We start from the raw sequence: 19,963 nt of genomic DNA on the forward strand, positions 1-19,963 counted from the left end.
CCATATGCACAAAGCGTTTCTATATGATAACTGCATATAAAAAATATTAAATATCTTTTAAATGCAACAAGTAGTATTATATACTTGCTTTATATAAATTAAATTAATAAAATAAAAATAGCCTCAAATATAAACCTACAACTAAATCTATAAATTTGTTTTTGCAACAGCTTCATATAATATTCCCTACATATCAACAAAGTATATTAATATTAAAATGCTATTTATATTAAAAATTTAAATAGTGTTACGTTGTATAAAATGTTGAAGGGTTAATTGTGTTTAAAATAAATGTTTTTTTGAAGTATAAAAATATTTGGAGATGCCGGGGATCGAACCCGGGGCCTTTCACATGCAAAGCGAACGCTCTACCACTGAGCTACATCCCCTTGTAGTAAAACAGAATTATAATGCAAAATTCTGATAGTTCTTCAATATTACAATATGTTAATTAAAAATTAATAAAATATAGTAGAACCTTTCACTAAATATTTTGTTATAGGCCTATATTTAAATCATTTCTTTCAAAAATCCATAAAAAGCACTAATTAAAAAATTCTTCTTTCTATTTTCCTTGTTGAGCCAATAAGCTCTTAGGACATACACGGTGTATGTCCTAGGAGTGGGTACATTATTTATAAATTTTTATAATTAAATCACTTTTTGTAAACACTCATTGTATTACATTTACAATCACTGTAGTTATGTCAACTCAATAAAGTAGATTCAAAATCATTATAATAGAATCATATATATCCAAGTAGATTTACAAAAATTGTAGGTTTTACATCAGAAAAGTATCGTGCTTTGTCTGGAGGATCCTTACAAAGGTTAAAGTTTAAAAAGAAATATATATTCATCTACCTTCAAATTAACTATAAAACTTATCTTGATGAATTTAGTTTTTGCCTCTATTTAACTTCAGGATTTCTTATTAATAAGATCCCCATACAATTAATTCGATCCTGTACATATTATAAAGAATGCAATACAACTTTGCATTTAAAATGTATATATAGGAATATAAATCCTGATCGAAAAAGATGCTGAATATAATTGTTAAAGACTCTTCATAAGTCCACAAATTGTAGTGGATACATAAATCATTTTAATACAAAAGTATTAAAAAAATATTGGTTTTACTATGTTATCAAACAACATTTTCATTATACAATTACATCTTTCTCTATCTATTTTTTTTTTTCGTTATCCAGTTATAATCAATTAATTTAAGAGACCTTAATTTCTTTTAAATTATTGCCAATCTCTTGATTATTACTAATATAACACTGAGTTGTGTTCCACAATTTTTATTTTCAAACAAAATATTGAGTATTTTCAAGAAAAAGTAACATTTTGTCTATGAAACTAATCTAGTTTCATTTACATACATAGTGTCAATATAATTAATATGTAAATTATTAATTAACAAATAATACTTTATAAAATAAAAAGATTTACTTGATACAACAATTAATTAAATGATATATCATTTACAACTATATTTGTCAGAATTTGTTTTGGTTTATAAATATAAAAATGCTTTGCTAAAAACTATTGAAAGGCACATTTCTATTTATGATAGAATATAGTTATATAAAATTGAATGTTTGAAAAATATATCTATACATATTTAAAGCTATTTCATATTTGTTTCATAGATAGTACAAGAATATATTTAAAATACTGTATACATAAATATATATTTATTAAAATATATTTCTAAATCGTCAGATATTGCATGTAAAAATAGAAGTTATCATAACTAACAACTATCTAAATTAATCATATACACCAGTAACTCATTTTGCGTTTCGTTTTACGTTATTTAATGTTAAAATCATCCTATTAATTTACTATTATAAAACAACCAAAATATTTCTATGATGGAAAAATCATTGTTATGTTAAAATTTTTCATATTTTCATTTTCCCATTTTGCAGTTTGTCAAAGCAACAAATCGCGCTCGTATTTAAAAAAAGTCGAAGTACCACTGAATATATACATATATTTTATATTCTACAACGCAAAATGAGATCTCAGTGTATATATAATCAATAAATGCTTCTGAATGTTACCATTAGGCACTTTTAACCGAGTTATACTCAATAATCAAATTCGCCAAAACACTCTTTGGTGCAAGTTTACTCGAAAAACCATCTCTCAGCAAACACTCTTCCATTTCATGAAACATTACCAATTCGTTATTCTTATATTGCATCGGACAATTATCTTCGTATTCTAAAATTAAATTTGGCTCAATAGATCTCATACAGTGTATGTTGATGGAATATCCCACAAAAAGCTCAAAGATTGATTTCAGTTTGTTTGGAAGCACTGCAGGGTCTTCGGGGAACAATAGAGAGATGTCTTTGTCAGATCTGATGATCGGGAAGGTTTTTTCCATCAGCTTGCGAACTAAAATAGACAACAATAATAATATATATAAAAGAACATGTGATGTGTGTGTGTTTGTTATTTACCATTAACATAATCCCGACTATAGAATGAAATCACATCATAATAATCAGGATCAAAATATCCAGAATCTTTATGTACATCTTGAACTTCAACTTTTGTTATTTTACTGTCGTAAAGGTGGAAAGGTATTGGGCTGAATATTTGATAACCATTTATGGTATTCATTCTTACCTAGAATTTAAAACAGAACAGGTAACATAAAATTTTATATTATTTAATTTATAATATTTATTTATAATTAATTAACTAAATAAATAATAATGCGTGAAGTAAAGCTTAGCAAATTGAAAATTAAAATCAAAGTGTTTTTAGACCAACTACAACACTTCTAAACATTTTATAACATTTTTAAAGCATTTACAACATTTTCGGACAACTTGCAACATTTTTGAACCATCTACAACATTTTCAGAGAGTTTACAACATTTTCAGACAATTTACAACATTTTCAGACAATTTACAACATTTTTAGACAATTTACAACATTTGTATACCATCTACAACATTTTTAAACCATTGATATCATTTTTAGATCATTTACAACATTTTCAGACAACTTGCAACACTTTTGGACCATCTACAACATTTTTAGGCTATTTACAACATTTTTAGGTCATCTATAACCTTTTCAGGCAATCTGCAATATTTTTAGACCATCTACAACATTTTTAGACCATCTATAACATTTTCAGACCATCTACAACATTTTTAGGCGACTTACAATATTTTCAGGCACTTACATCATTTTCAGACCATTTACAACATTTTCAGGCTATCTAGAATATTTTTAGACCATCTACAAGAATTATCAGACCATCCACAACACTTTCTGAGCATTTATAACATTTTTAGAGCATCTCTACAACACTTTTAGATCTTTTAAAACATTTTCAGACCAACCACAAACATTTTTGAACCAACTACAACATTTTTGGATTATTTACAACATGTTCAGACAACTTACAATATCTTTCAGACCATCCTCAACATTTTTAGACCATCTACAATATTTTCATACCTTCTACAACATTTTCAGGATATATACAACATTTTTGGATCATCCACAACACTTTTAGACCTTCTACAACATTTTCAGGATATATACAACATTTTTGGATCATCCACAACACTTTAAGACCTTCTACAACATTTTCAGGATATATACAACATTTTTGGATCATCCACAACACTTTCAGACCTTCTACAACATTTTCAGGATATATACAACATTTTTGGATCATCCACAACACTTTCAGACCTTCTACAACATTTTCAGGATATATACAACATTTTTGGATCATCCACAACACTTTAAGACCTTCTACAACATTTTCAGGATATATACAACATTTTTGGATCATCCACAACACTTTCAGACCTTCTACAACATTTTCAGGATATATACAACATTTTTGGATCATCCACAACACTTTAAGACCTTCTACAACATTTTCAGGATATATACAACATTTTTGGATCATCCACAACACTTTCAGACCTTCTACAACATTTTCAGGATATATACAACATTTTTGGGTCATCTACAACATTTTTAAGATACATACAGTATTTTTGAACCATCTACAACATTTTTAAGATATATACAATATTTTTGGACCATCTACAATAGTTTTAGACCATCTGCAACACTTTCTGACCATTTACAACATTTGCAGATCATCTACAACTTTTGTAAAGCATGTACAACATTTTTAAAGCTTCTACAACACTTTGAGGCCATTAATAATATTTTTGAACCATTTGCAACACGTTCAGAGCACCTACAACATTTATACCATTTTCATGCGCTCTACAACATTAACAGGCAATCTACATAAATTACAACATTTTTGGGACATCTACAACACATTCAGACCATCTACAATATTTTTAGAACATCTACAACATTTTTTTATACCAACTACAACACTTACATGACTTTTATAACATATTCAGACAACTTGCAACATTTTCAGACTATGTACAACATTTACGGATGATCTACAACATTTTCAGACCATCTACAACACTTTCAGACAAAATACAACATTTTCAGACCAAATACAACAATTTCAGACAACTTACAACACTTTCACATCATTTACAACATTTTCAAGCAACTTACAACGCTTTCAAGCAATTTTCAACATTTTCAGACAATCTACAACACTTTCAAATCAACTACAACATTTTCAGACCATCTACAACATTTTTCGACAACTTACAACACTTTCAAACTATTTACAAAATTTTGGGACAATCTGCAACATTTTTTTAGAAAACATTAGCAACATTTTAAAGACATATTCTCATTTCACTTAAAAAAACTAATAGTATTAAATAAAAAACAAAATCATTACAAAACTTTACAAACTCATAAAATAATTTATAATTAAGTTTTCATTAAATTACAAAATAACTGTATTCATAATATAATTTTCCTCATTATTTGTCTTTTAAATAAATAAATAATACCTAATATTTAGAAATTATTAACTTCCCGTAGGGCAAGTTATAGTAATCGCAAAAAAATCAAAAATGAAAATTTTTATATATCTTTACGTTTCAGAGGTTTCTGAACATTTTGGCATACCTTAGAAAAAATGGATGTATGTGTGTGTGTGTGTGTGTGTATGTATGTATGTGTGTGTATGTATGTGCGGATACAAATTTTCGTCGACGATTTCGGGAACACGAATGAACCGATTTGAATAATTTAAAAAACATTCGATTCGTATTGATAAGGAAACGTGCTGATTAGTTTTTGGCAAAGGTAGGTCTAGCCGTTCCGAAGATACGGGGCAAAAAGTGCCGAAAACGGTAACTCAGTTTTTAAGAGAACGGAGCGTCCGATTTGAATAATTCAAAAAACATTTTATTTGTATTAACTAAATGAAGAACTGTTCAAAATTTTGGAAAGGTAGGTCCAACGACTTTGGAGATATGGAGGAAAAAGTAAAAAAATGAGCCATTTGGCGGTCAAAAATGATCATTAGACATATGCACATCAAATTATCAAATTTTTTATAGAGATTTTAACAATAAGTATAAATTTTGTTTACATTCCCATGGGTTCCGTACCAATGTTAACGCGTTAGACGGCGATGCGGCGCTTACGCGCTTTGATATTTCGTCTTTATGCATTGAAAGCAGTACGATTGCTTTGAAAAAACCTTCAGAATTTTCAAAATATGTCAAAATGAAGAAAACATGTTTCTTTTCAAAAAAAATTTGTTTACGAAAAAAAAAATTTTTTTTTTAAAAAGTAATTTTTTAACAAATTTATAGTTACTCAAAAATCTAGTTTTTTCGAAGTAAATTTTTTTCAAAAATGTTAATTGTTTTTAAAAAAATAATAATTTTTGGTACGGGAAGTTCCAGCAATTTGCCTTAAGGCACGATGCCTTAATTGCCTTAAGACAGAATTCCACTTACAGCTAGTTTACTACTTACTCTGTTCAAAAACTCCGACTTAATATTCATCTTCATATTACAAACCAGCACAAGATTATCCAAACCGATCTTCCTCAAAGCCAGATCAACGACAGCAACCTGTATCATCTTCTCTTTATGGAAAACAACTTTTTGAGGCTTCACAAAATTCGTGCTGCGACTAGCTCTTTTAATATAAGGTCCATTAACACTTTCATTAGTCTCGAACAAACCATAGTCTTGCTTCTTCTTAACAAAGGAGTCTTCGTAATATTTAACATTTGGAAGACGTATGGAGACCCATGCTATTTTTGAACCGTTGCTCTTGAATTTTGTTGAATACATTGTGGCTTCTTTTTTTAAGTCAAAGTATATGTCGCTGCTGCCTTTGCTGGGTGCATTGTATTCATATAATAGAACCTGGAATGAAAAACTGGGTGTAAGGGGTATATTGGTAAATGAACAACATAATAAGAAACTAGTGGGGTGGGTGGCATCGTGCCTTAAGGCAAATTGCTGGAACTTCCCGTACCGTAACGAAATGTTCGAGGAATATTGAATGTTTTCAAATAGATTATTATTAATATTGTAACATTGTCTAATATTGCAGAGTTGAAATTATTTGTTCAAAGTATATTAGAACTGTAGTCAGAATTAAAAATAAAATCTGAATTATTTTCGATATACAAAAAATTTAAAAAAAAAAAAAAAAAAATGGTACAATTTTTTTTTTCCAAAATCAATTATTTTGTTAAGACAAGCAGAAAGTTCTTTGAATCAATTGAATCGGACGCTTAGTTCTCTTAAAAACTGCCATTTTTTGTATATTTAGCTCTGTATCTCCGTAATGGCTGGGCCTGCCTTTGCGAAAAACTAATAACCCCTTCTCCCAATCATTACTAATTGAATGTTTTTTAGATCATTCAAATCGGATGCTCCGTTCTCTCAAAAACTCGATTTCAATTTTCTGCACTCTTTGCTCCGTATCTCCGAAACGGCTGGACCTGCCTTTGCCAAAAACTAATCAGCTCTTTTCCCTATCAATAGGAATCGGATGTTTTTTGAACCATTCAAATCGGTTGATCCGTGACTGGAAATTTGTATCCATACATACACACACACACACGCACACATCCATTTTTTCTGAGGTATGCCAAATCGTTCAGAAACCTTCAAAACGTCGAGAAATGTAAAAATTTTCAATTCCGATTTTCGGCCCATTACAATAACTTACCCTAAGTGGTGTATGGCAATCGTGCGTTAAGGCAAATTGCTAGAATTTTCCGTACCCAAAAATTAATTTTTTTAATATGTTTTTTTAAACTTAAATTTTTTTAATATGCTTGAAAAAAAAATGACATTTTTGAGAAATTTAAAATTTTGGAAAAAAAAGACTGAAAACAATATTTTCTTTATTTTGAAAATTTTGAACTTTTTCTCAAAGCAATCGCACCGCTTTAGCTGCATAGAAACGAAGTATCGAAGCGCGTAGGCGCCGCGTCGCCATCCTACAGACAAACGATGTTACAGAAACCATAGAAATGTAAACAAAATTTATACATATTATTAAAGTCTCCATAAAATATGTGATCATTTGATGTGCATATGTCTAATGGTCATTTTTGATCGGCAAATGCCCTTTTTTTACTTTTTTTACTAGATCTCCGAAACCTCTAGACCTGCCTTCCCAAAAATTTAATCAGTTTTTCATCTTGTCAATACAAGTTAAATCTTTTTTTGACTATTAAAATCGGACGCTCCGTTCTCTTAAAAACTGTATTATTCTTTTTAGCATTTTTTGCTCCGTATCTCCGAAACCGCTGGACCTGCTTTTGCCACAAACTAATCAGCACGTCTCCTTATCAATACAAGTCGAATGCTTTTTGAATAATTGAGATCGGTTGACCGCGTTCCCGAAATCGTCGACAAAAATTTGTATCCGCACGCACATACATACACTCATGCATACACTTATGCATACACACACAGACATACACACACATATATACAATATATAGAAATATAGAAGAAATATATAGAGAAAAAGCGAATGGGACTTCGCTCATTTAAAAGATGAGTATAAAATCAGTGTAAGAATGATAACATGCTAGATCCTCCCCCCACGAAGTAATGCCTAACGTCGGTTTCCGTGGGGACCAGAGGCAAGTTCAAAGCGGAAGTTTTAGTCGGTATTATACCCAGGTGGTTTTGAGTCCGACACACCCAGACAAAAGACCTAGTCTGGGACGAATCAAATGTTTTTTGAAAACTTGTATCCGCGCACACACATGCACACATACACACACATCAATTTTTTCTAAAGTATACCAAAATGTCCAGAAACCTTTGAAACGCAAAGATATATTATATATAATAAAATTTCATTTTGTATTTTTTTTTGCAATTATGTACTATAACAACTCTATAATTATAATTGTGTAATTATTATAAATAGAAAAGTAAGCAAAATTATTTGATTTTAAGTATAAATAGTTAAGCTTGCTGATCATTTTAGAAAAATTAATACATGCAAAACTTTTAGCTTGATATTTAAACTGATTAAGAAACATGAATACAAAATCTAACTTATACAAAAAGCTATAAATAGTCCACATGAGAATAATATTTCATTTATAATTTAAATATATTAGCAAATTTTAGTAGGAATAAGACTGGTTAAAATGAAATATAAATTGGTCTTTATTCTAGGAAAAAAATCTCTTTGCTCAAGTTAATAAAAAAATAAAAAGAGCAAATCGATTTTTCTAGTAAAACATCAACTTCTCTTTTCGAAAATTGATAAATAATAAATAATAATGTGAGGCTGGTATATTAATAACAATAAATTAATCTTACCAGCATTAAAAATGTGTTATCCTTTTTGCTCATACAAGTCTCAGCATAATTTTGCATGAATGTTTTTGCATTATTTATTTGATGCCTAAATACGGGAAGTATTAATGATATTCTTGTCATCTCTGTCACATATGGAGTCGATAGAATGTTTACATTTCCCAGCTGTTTAAATATCTCAAATCTAAAAGAAATAATATATATAAATATATGTATATATATATATATATATATATATATATATATATATATTAACAAAGTAAATACCTTTTAAGTTCCTGTGCAGCATTTTGAGTGTTCTTAAATAAAATATCCAATTTATAATCCATTCCTCTTGATGAATCAAACTTTCTATATCCGCCAACAAGTTGCAAAAATTGTATGTCTTTGTTTTTGTTCATTGCATATTTAACTGTAGAATTTAAAACATACTAAAAAAAAATCAAATACAATCATCATAAATTACAACTAATCATTAATTTATATATCTATTATTACTTGTATATCTAGTAAATCAGCTCCATGTATAACAGCTGCATTTTTATGATCGTCTGGCAGCAAAAAATGTGTTGCATTAAAATAATTCCATCTGTTAACATCATAACGCAGCTCAGGCTTTTTGTGTGGTTGACTTCCAACAGGCCAAGGAGATTCTTGAGATTCTGGGAATTAGTTAGTGTGATAATAATGATCATAAACAAGAGATAAAAAATGTATTTACCGGTTGGGCCCTTTTTTGCAGCTTCCACTAACTGTCGTCTTAATTTTGCTATGTTATTTGTTGCTTTCACTAAATGTTGCTAGAAAAATAACATTTTGATATTGAATCGTACAAATTAATTAGTTATTCTAATGAGACTTACTTTTGTAAAGTATGCATGAAGTGCAAAGACATCAGATGTATCCGGAACTGGATACACAGTTATTGCATTGTTAAAAGAATCTTCTTTGTTCAGTTTTTCATAATTTATTTGTCGGCTTGTTAACTCATAGCCAGTGTAGTTTTGGCCCTGTATGTAAATAAATAATTATTAATATATACATAAAAGTTTTAAATATGAAGTTAAATCTCACCTGTATAGTATTAGCACATTTTAACCGAGTCGAATGAGCTACACATCTTCCCAAATTTTCACTATGAGAATCAGAAAAAGAATTATGGACACACCATTCCAATTTATCACGACATTGTTTCAATACGCTACTGCTGATGAGTATACCGGCATCTAGAAATACATAACAAATTTTATAACACACATACAAAAATAGTATTTTCAATAATAAATATATTGTATTACCTAAATTACAATACAAGCTGTCTTCATCAGACAAAACTCCCATATAAACATCATGACTAACACTTATCCCTTCAACCAAAGATACAAGTTTCCTTGCATCGATATAACTAACATCAGTAGCAATATAAAAATAATCATACTCATCTATAAAATTATCGACTACATATTTAATAACATGAAAAGGTTTAAGAATTTCCCTAGAATCTGTGAACCCCACAACATTCTTTAAAGTAATATCAGAAATAACATTATTAGCTGTTATAAAAAACTTAATCTTATCGACCAAATGAGTAACAGTCTTATTAATAGCTGTGGCACGTGTGTGTATATTTTCTTCAGTCGTTAAAATGCCTATGAGTATTTTTTCCTTAATTCCTAATTCTGTAGAGTAATATCTAGGTCTGAGTATTGTTTTTGGAGGCTCTTTTGTGGAAAGGATATTTTTAACTGTGGGAATACTGTAAATGCGATTTGCGATTGTCGATGTTGATAATTCTTGGGTGACATAACTGCAAGTGTTTAAAATAACCGGTAAATAAAAACTTAAAGACACTCCTAATATTAAACCGAAAATAAATAATAAATAGTTTCTCATTTTTAAATAATTCTTGGGTGACATAACTGCAAGTGTTTAAAATAACCGGTAAATAAAAACTTAAAGACACTCCTAATATTAAACCGAAAATAAATAATAAATAGTTTCTCATTTTTAATTTTAGGTTACATTGTGCAAAATGTCAAACTGTGTATCCTTTATCGCGTGAAGTTGTAAACAAAACGTTTGACAGTTTCAAAAAATTCAAAATGTCCTCTCGCAAAACACTTGACAGTTGACAGTTGTCAATTTGTCCGGCCTCAAAATTCTTGTTAAAAATCTCTATTAAATACAAAATGAATCGATTTTCCTGGTTTACCACGCAAAATGGCAGAAAATTTATTTTCGGATCAGTTACAGCAGGAGCCGTTGCCACAGTTTCATTTATTTATTTACCAAACACCTTATTTATAGATAAATATCAAGAAATTGTCCAGTGTTATAGGTTAGGTCGATGAGGTTAAAATTTGATGTATTTGTAAAGATTTGATGCACAATATTTTATTTAATTTTCAGCGACGGATTTCCTAGAGAGACACCAGATAAAGTATTAAATTGCTTTGACACTGCTGTTCAAATTTTAAGTATACCAGAAAGTACAAAGAAGTTACTGAAGCCATTTACTGTTGTCGGATGTGATTTGTTCAACGCAGGTAAGAAATTTATAATCATTATTCTATTTATACAAATGTTTTGTATAATTGTTAAAAAATTCTTCAGGTTCCACTCACAGTCGATTTGGGGCCATAATTGGTATTCCAGTTAACTACGGATATTTATCTGCAGACGGTATTGACAAAAGAGAGATCGTGGTAAGAGTTTTGTAATTTAAATTTACTTATAGCATGATTGGAGTAGAAAGAAAAAATGACAAAATCTTGGAATTATGTACGAGAATTATTAACCCAATAATAATAGTAGAAAGCAAAATACATTACTAGTCTAACCTAAAAAAAATGCTAACAGTTACACAAATACACATTTTTTCATATTTAAAAGTCAAATCCTTTGATTACTACTCTAGTATATTTTTTACTGGTGATAAATAATTTTATAAATTAATAAAATGTTGTTTGGGTACAATCGCATTCCTCATTTACCACAGTACTCCCCCAGCAGTGATATAATCACAATTGTTGATATCTAGACTTTGTAAAAACATTGCCACACTTTACAAACATTTAAAACTAAATATTACAAATTCATAACACTATTTAAAATCTATTGTTATATCAATTTTCTAATCTCTTCTCCTAATTTTCTTTCTTGGATTCAAGATGCTACAATTATGTACTTTATTAATGTGTGATTGGATTTTTAACACTTCAAATTATTTATATTTTTCCAAATTCAAGAATAGTTTTTCTACATATCTTCTAGGTTAGTAATAATCCTTTCGAAAACATCTACCAATGGTTTCAAAAAATATGCCAACAGGTCCGTCAGAAATCCGTTGACTGGGAGAGCGAATCCGGCAAAAAATTAGCCAGCTCATTAGTACTAACAGATGATGAAAAGATCTTTGGTATAGCCAGGGAAATCCTAACAGCACAGACGCTAAAGAAATTATTATTAATGTTGTACCCACCTTCATTCGTTTTATTCTGTTATGGGCTAACAACAAATCTGAACAGAAAACTGAATTTATTTGCAAAGCCTGTACAAGTACGGGGTATAATGTATACTTTAGCGATAGCTTACAGTTATTCTTGTTATATATTCGCAAAAGACTACACAGAAACCTATTATGAAGGTGTTGTCGATGAACAACTAGCAAATATTGGACCACACATGGCATTGACGGGAGTGAATTTTTATAATAAAATTTTACAAAGAAATATAGCACTAAGGGAATTTATAGGAGATGATTCGTTTACTTCGTATGGTAATGAGAACTTTTTAATTCGACAGAGAAGATTACCTTTGACATATAGGAAAGAATATTTTGAAAAACGCTGTAAAGAGTATGAAGAAAATTTGGCACAAGAAGCTTGATTTTGAATTTGTTTATTGATGATTTAATTTTGTATTTGTAAATAGTTTGTTAAGTATATATAAAATGTTATCTTTATATATTTATGTTATGTAGGCCGACCTGTTTTAATAAAAAAACACAACCTATATGCACTTTTTTTAAATAACTATATATCTATACAATTATAATAATTTTTTTTTCAGATGGCTAAAAACATACAAATTTTTTGAACAGGCATTCATCCAGATAACAAACTAAATTATGTTCCTAAAAATTTTTATAATACTATAATATAATATTTCAAATGTTTTGAACCCCAATTAGACTGTTTGTTAGTGGAAATTTATTTAGACAACATAAAAAACCATGTTAAATAAAAAAAACTTGAATAACAGCCGTATGCTTTTTAATTTTAGTATATATTTGAGAAAACTTATAAAAATAGAATCCAACCCTGTATCGTTTTCGATAAAATATGCTATCTATAAATATAATAACTTATCCAACTCCAATTCATCATTAATATTGTAAAATTGCAACCCAGTATCTAATTTCTTATCGATTAAGTCATATAATGATTTCTTATATATTGAAAAGTTTAGGCTACTTGCCTTAAGGCAAAATGCCTATTTCACCTAGTTTTATTCACAACAATAAAACTAATTGCATAGTGCAAATGTACTAAAAATGTTGATGTAACGCCTACCATGCATAGCCAAGCCTAAGTAAAAATGTATGAGAAAGCGTTGTGTTAGGTTTGGACAACAAGGCAAGCATCTAAATTTTTTTAAGAAATTTAAATTATAAAGTTGAATTTGAATTCTTATTGCATAAGTCGATCGTTTACATGTATTGACAAGTCCAAGCAACTTGCCTGAAGGCAAAATACCACTTACACCTAGTTTACTATCAACTTCTCGTGGGGTTATTGTGATCGTCCAAAAATCAAAATTGAAATTTTTTACATTTCTTCACATTTAGAAGGTTTCTAAACATTTTGGCATACTTTATAATTAGAAAAAATTGACGTGTGTATGCGTGTGTGTGTGTGTGTGTTTGTATGTATGTATGGATACATTTTTTCGTCCACGTTTTCAGGCGCACGGATCAACCGATTTGAATGGTTCAAAAAACATTCGATTCCTATTGATAGGGAGATGTGCTGATTAGTTTTTGGTAAAGGCAGGTCCAGCCGTAACGGAGATACGGTGCATAGAGTGCAGAAAATAGAAATCGAGTTTTTGAGTGAACGGAGCATCTGATTTGAATGATCCAAAAAACATTCAATTTCTAATGGTGAGAAGAAGTAATGATTATTATTTGGCAAAGGCAGTTCTAGCCGTTTCGGAGATACAGAGCTAAATGTGCAAAAAATGTCAGTTTTTGAGAGATCTAAGCATCCGATTAGAATAATTCAAAAAAAATTCTGTTGTGTTGACAAAGCGATTGCTTTTGGAAAAAAAAATATTTCAAAAAACTTTTTTTGAATATCAAAAATAATTCGGTTTTCAATTTTAAATTTAACCAAAATTCTGAAGCTCACTTAAGTGAATAAGTTTATAATTATACACTTCAAACAAACAATTTCAATTTCTTATAAGTATTAGACAATGTCCTTCATTTTAAATCCGATTGATTAAATTTTGTTTATTTAGGTACGGGAAGTTCCAGCAATTTGTCTTAAGACACAAGTGCCATACACCACTAGTTAGTTCTATTTTTATATACATGCGGCACGTGTAGAAAATCGAATTAATTATGCAAAATGTACGAATGTTTTCCTAACAAAAAAGAAAGGGCGCAACCACCTTTTAATATTTAATGAACATGGAATAATATATATATATATATATATATATATATATATATATATATATGTAAATTATTAATGTGTTTACTAAATCAGTTTTAGCAAACGACGATTAATCATACAAAAATAAATTTATATATTACATACAAATCGTATAAGACACGTATGATCAATATAAATGAGACACTGACATTGGCACATTTTTGTTTCTTTTATAAATATAAGCAAAAATGTTCAGAAATTATATAAAGAGGAATTCGTTACAATTTACTTCAGTTTGTACCTTTATCCATTTATAAAGGATTTAAGGACAATGTTTAATCAACCAGCAAATTGCAATATTTAATTAAACAATTCAAAATGTGTTAATTTCTTAATTAGTTCGTTAAAAATGTGTTTATTCATTTTAGTTAAAAATAAAAAATTTAAAATTTGGAAACGTTTTTCGAATATAAGAATAATCATAGAAAAGTAGTGTTTAATAGAATCTGTTTGTGAGATTTAAATATGATAATTATAATGTTGTCAGACCTATAAAATCTTAAATTATATGTAAATGTATTATTATGTGAAAAATGTTTACTTAGTTTTCATAAAATGCCCTTCACACGTCTGTTCTATTATATAAAACCCTTAACATTTCTGGCAAAGGTCTTCTGTGCCATACCATGGTATGTTGAAGGCCCTGAGAATAAAAGAACAAAAACTTGCAAAAGAAGTGCTGATGTTATACAACTGTTATATTTTTTTGCAGTTCTATTTCTGGTCGTCAGGATGTCTTACAAGTAAGAAAAAAAAATATTAATTTTATTTATTCCTTGTAAAATTTGCTGTTTTTATTTAATCGTACAGTGATCGAAAATTATGAAATTACTTACTTATGAAAAACTTTACGTTTCAAGATCTCCTGAACTTTTTGGCATACTTTAGAAAAAATTGATGTGTGTGTATGTGTGGATACAATTTTTCGTCGATCGCTTAAGGCACGATGCCATACACCAATAGTTTAAATTATTTCTTGTAAAATTTACTTTTTTAACTTAATTGTCCAACAATCGTTAACAAACTATTTTACTTATAAAAAGCTTAACGTTTCAAGACCTCCTGAACATTTTGGCATACCTTAGAAATAATAGATGTGTGTGTGTATGTATGTATGTGTAGATACAATTTCTCGTCCACAATTTCGGGCCCACTGATCAACCGATTTGAATTATTCAAAAAACATTCGATTCCATCCGATGAGGAGATGTGCTGATTAGTTTTTGGCAAAGGCACGTTCACCCATTACGGAGATAAGGAGCAAAAAGTGCAGAAAACGAATATTCGAAAAACATTCGATTCGTATTGACAGCGAGACATTCCAGCAGTTTCGGAGATGCAAAGAAAGTTGTCTGATGGTCGAAAATGATTTTATTTTTTTTTTACACACATATAACCGACATCGTCCTATATCAAAACACAAGCTCTGACTGTCTTATTTATATGTCTGGCCCAAAAAATCCAATAAATTTCCATAAAAATCCTCTTATATCATCCTCAATATTTTCCTTAAATATTTTGCACCTACTCATTGTATATTTTATATAACATAATTTTGGTTCGAAAATGGTTTTTACTAATCGATATCTTCTCCTTTCAGACAACATGTAGATTTCGACACTGAAAGTCTATCAAATGTGCAGACCATTTTATACATATTCGAGTATGCCTGCAGTTGTCTTTTAGTTTTCTTGATAATGATTTTATCAGCCATATTCAAAAAAACATCTTCAAAAATTGTGCATTCTTTGGAAAATGCTGAGAAAAGCTTACAGGTGAAGAAAATCTACTAAATCTACTAAATTGATCGACTAGGAATTTATTTCTTCATTGTCCTTTATATTAAATTTTTTCAGGAGCTAGGTAGTGGAATCGATCAGAAAAAAGCAATAAGAATAGCTTATGGAAATGCTGCAATTCTTCTAATATTTTTTGGTGCTACAATAACAGTGGATGCATTTTATAACGACTGTAATTTAAGACAATGTGTGACATCCAGCATAACTTATGTACTACCAAATGTGGTGAGTAATAAGTATTAAAACAATTGTTGAAAAACTCTTCATTGAATAAGTAACAAAAACGTTAGCCATGTGTTAAACTTTACGTAGAAGACACCGAGGTCCCAGTTTAGTTTATCAAGTATCTTTTTAATTTTATGTGTGTAGTCTCTTTGAAAAATTATGATCTTTGAAACTATAAACATAATAAAATTAGATACATTTTTCGTGCATCAGAAGACACTATTCATCACTTTATTAATTCAACTTAAACTGTAATTTTTATGTACCATTGACGTAACAATATATACGTTTGTATTACGTAGCCTTAAATACCTATAACTTCTGTTCCAGCCACGTCAAATAACACACAGCCAAATTTGTTGCATATGTATTTATTAGTAAAATAGTATAATTATAATTTTAAATCTAAATTCTTATGGCCTTAAGGCAAAATTCCATACCACTCACACATAGTTTTTTTAATAAAACAGATATGTATTTAAAAATATTGAAATAACGCTTACCATGCATATCGGAGCCTAAGTAAAAATGTATGAGAAAGCGTTGTGTTAGGTTTGGACAACATGGAAAGCATCCATATTTTTTTTAGAAAATTTAAATGATAAAGTTGAATTTCAATTCTTATCGCATAAGTGGATTACTAGAACATATCAGGAAGTTCACTAACTTGCCTCTATGCAAAATACCACTTACACCTAGTCTCCAATCCAATTCAAACTGTGATTTTTATGTAACATTGACGTCACAAAATTTTGTACCAACCATGTTAGATAGACACACAGCAAAAATTTGAATATTTGTTACGTAATTTTAACATATTTTTTTATAATATATATACTAGCTTTTCCAACAATTTACCTTAAGGCACGATGCCATACACCAACAATCACTTAATTGAAATTGCCATGTTGTTTGCAACATTTACGTAACATCAACGTTGAACGCTTGTTATAACTTATTGGTTTCCAAACTTCTTGTATGTTATTGTAACTTAATTTTTATCATGAAAATATAAATTTAGATGGATCTATTTCTTTTTTAGATAAGTTGTATATCAATAAGTGTATTCACCTTACAACTAAGTTTAACAGAAGCACAACTTCGTTGCGTGAATGGATTGATTAAAAATTTAAGCCAAAACAGTAATGATGACAGTGAGACGAGTGCAAATAGTACTGCACTAAAATTACCAGGTAGAAATAGTCTTTATGCACTTTAATCTTCTGATTTTAAAATTTAAAATAATAATAATAATTTTAATTTTAAAATAATCATCTATCACCCAGGTGGTGATAACAAAGGACCATCTTCAAATTTAAAATCCATAGGCAACACTATTGATACAATATCGAACCAAATCTATTCGATAACTCCTAAAAGTTTAGCAGGACCAAGGACCAGACACTCTTTAGGTATAATTGCAGTACACAAAATCAGTTTTTTTTATTCTTTTATTATTTTGTGCAAATCAAAGAGGCCATGAGTTTGGATAGAAACAAATATTCAAGTTATGACATTTTGTATAGTTTTGATTTTGCCATACACCGGACTTCCGTTGGCATACTATTCTGTATATCCAGATGACGGGTTATGGCTGACACTAGAAAGTTCACTGAAATCGAAATTCAACCCTTCCTTGTCCTTTTACTCACAAAATCTTTTGTCTTTGATGCTTAAGACTTTGGAACTGGATCTGGATTGTGTGTTGTTTTTTCCATCGACAAGTTCGTATATTGTTTTACTAACTTTTACGACGATTATGCCAGATGACTCTTTCTAGTTGTGGTACACTACGAATATGTTCATACCTTCATGGATTTGTGTAAGATTTCAAGGGCTGAAAGATTTCAAACTCACAACTCTAGTATAGAAATATATAAATTTATAAAAAGATATTTCTATGTTTTATAAAAATGTATTAAAAATTACCATAATTGATTCCCACAGTTTAATTTATGTTTTAGCTTTCAAAGCTAACCAAAAACTCTTATCGCACAATCATTACACATCGACTGCAGACTCTAAATGTCTACTGGTGCACAAATTAGACATTTTATTAGGCCTGCATGCAAAATTATGCGAAAATGCCAAAGAAATTAATGCCAGGAATGCAATTGTAATTCTGGTCACTGTGGGTTCTTCTTTCACCATATTAAATATACAGGTAGGTAAAGATGATATTATTATATTAAAATTATGTCAAGATTTTGCTGAATCTTGCAGGCTTATAATACCTATAGGATGATTTCGAACAGGACCCAACAGGATATATCATTTGTCCTTTATACACTTTTGTGGATAATTTTGCATGGAGGCAAAATTGTTTGGACTGTTTATGATTGTAACAAAATTAGCAGAGAGGTAAAGGAAAGAAAACATCTAATAGACTAAGATATAAGTAATAAGCACGTCACATAAACCAAATTAAAATAAAACTTTGCAATTACTTACTTCGTATTTAGCACAATTTAATATCCTTTCAAATTAAATAATCGTTAGAGCAGTAATTAAAAATCCATTAATTTTCTAAATTTAGATGGAAACAACTGGAAGTCTGCTTCATCAAGTGCCAATTGATTATGCAGACATTTCGCTTAGTCAAAAGGTAAAGTGTAAAAAATTATATATGCCCAGTAAACCACAAAACGTAATTAAAACGTTAATATAACGTAACAGATGCAACGTCGAATATGGCAGTTACGTAACCTAGAAGGCACAGAAACATTTATATTTTCGAAAATTTGAAATAAATTGAATTTTATTTGCCATAAGACAAATTGCTGGAACTTCCTGTACCAAAAAATATTTTTATTTAAAAAAAATTAACATTTTTGAAACAAATTTAATCTGAAAAAAATAGATTTTTGAGAAACCATAAATTTTTGACAAAAATTTACTTTTTTTTAAAAAAAAAAAGACTTTTTGATGAATTATTTATTTTGAAATATTTTGGAATTGTCTAATGTTCATTTTTGACGGCCAAATGGATCATTTTTTTACTTTTTCCTCCATATCTCCGAAGTCGTTGCACCTTCCTTCCCAAAAATTTAAACAGTTTTTTATTTAATCAATACAAGTAAAATATTTTTTGAATTATTCAAATCGGACGCTCCGTTCTCTTAAAAACTGAGTTACCGTTTTTGGCACCTTTTGCCCCATATTTCCGAAATGGCTAGACCTGCCTTCGCCAAAAACTAATCAGCACGTCTCCTTATCAATACGAATCGAATGTTTTTTGAATTATTCAAATCGCTTCATCCGTGTTCCCGAAATCGTCGACGAAAATTTGTATCCGAACACACATACACACGCACACACATACACACACACACATACATACATCCATTTTTTCTAAGGTATGCCAAAAGATTCAGAAACCTCTGAAACGTAAAGATATATAAAAATTTTCATTTTCGATTTTTTTGCGGTTACTATAACTTACCCTACGGGAAG

The 19,963-nt window shown here is 29.4% G+C and overlaps 2 protein-coding genes and 1 non-coding gene across 4 annotated transcripts; 1 reads left to right on the forward strand and 2 right to left on the reverse strand.

Moving 5' to 3' along the window:
* Positions 1-317: 317 nt before the first annotated feature.
* Trnaa-ugc lies at positions 318-389 on the reverse strand. Its single transcript has one exon. It is a non-coding gene; the product is annotated as a tRNA-Ala (tRNA).
* Positions 390-1,967: 1,578 nt separating this feature from the next.
* LOC113388538 (chondroitin sulfate synthase 2) lies at positions 1,968-10,659 on the reverse strand. The gene is made up of 10 exons (XM_026625909.1): positions 10,065-10,659; positions 9,841-9,992; positions 9,630-9,776; positions 9,488-9,566; positions 9,265-9,428; positions 9,034-9,197; positions 8,770-8,950; positions 5,935-6,333; positions 2,484-2,652; positions 1,968-2,418 (listed from the first exon to the last, which is right to left on the reverse strand). Exons 1-10 carry the CDS (start codon positions 10,657-10,659, stop codon positions 2,081-2,083), a joined length of 2,388 nt encoding a protein of 795 aa, XP_026481694.1. The 3' UTR covers positions 1,968-2,080.
* A 236-nt stretch (positions 10,660-10,895) lies between these two features.
* On the forward strand, positions 10,896-12,768 carry LOC113387821 (transmembrane protein 177). 2 transcript variants are annotated; one of them, XM_026625196.1, is made up of 4 exons: positions 10,896-11,104; positions 11,176-11,312; positions 11,380-11,471; positions 12,040-12,768. In XM_026625196.1, exons 1-4 carry the CDS (start codon positions 10,956-10,958, stop codon positions 12,652-12,654), a joined length of 993 nt encoding a protein of 330 aa, XP_026480981.1. In that variant the 5' UTR covers positions 10,896-10,955; the 3' UTR covers positions 12,655-12,768. The 2 variants fall into 2 exon arrangements, with proteins under 2 accessions (XP_026480981.1, XP_026480982.1); XM_026625197.1 differs by having other exon boundaries at positions 12,097-12,768.
* The last annotated feature ends 7,195 nt before the right edge of the window (positions 12,769-19,963 follow it).

Source organism: Ctenocephalides felis, unplaced genomic scaffold (genome assembly GCF_003426905.1).
Source record: "Ctenocephalides felis isolate EL2017-DRISC unplaced genomic scaffold, ASM342690v1 CF-g0.4_SCAFFOLD_03572, whole genome shotgun sequence".
In the NCBI taxonomy this organism is placed as follows: Eukaryota; Metazoa; Arthropoda; class Insecta; order Siphonaptera; family Pulicidae; genus Ctenocephalides; species Ctenocephalides felis.

What these genes read in the sequence shown, in the direction of transcription:
- LOC113388538 (XM_026625909.1), bottom strand. Translation starts at nt 10,659, where the DNA reads ATGAGAAACTATTTATTATTTATTTTCGGTTTAATATTAGGAGTGTCT. An exon ending in ATAACACATTTTTAATGCTG is followed by an intron (nt 6,334 to 8,769) that starts GTAAGATTAATT and finishes TTTTCATTCCAG; the next exon opens with GTTCTATTATATGAATACAA. An exon ending in TAGTCGGGATTATGTTAATG is followed by an intron (nt 2,419 to 2,483) that starts GTAAATAACAAA and finishes TGTCTATTTTAG; the next exon opens with TTCGCAAGCTGATGGAAAAA.
- LOC113387821 (XM_026625196.1), top strand. Translation starts at nt 10,956, where the DNA reads ATGAATCGATTTTCCTGGTTTACCACGCAAAATGGCAGAAAATTTATT. An exon ending in GAAATTGTCCAGTGTTATAG is followed by an intron (nt 11,105 to 11,175) that starts GTTAGGTCGATG and finishes TTTAATTTTCAG; the next exon opens with CGACGGATTTCCTAGAGAGA. An exon ending in TTGACAAAAGAGAGATCGTG is followed by an intron (nt 11,472 to 12,039) that starts GTAAGAGTTTTG and finishes CATATCTTCTAG; the next exon opens with GTTAGTAATAATCCTTTCGA.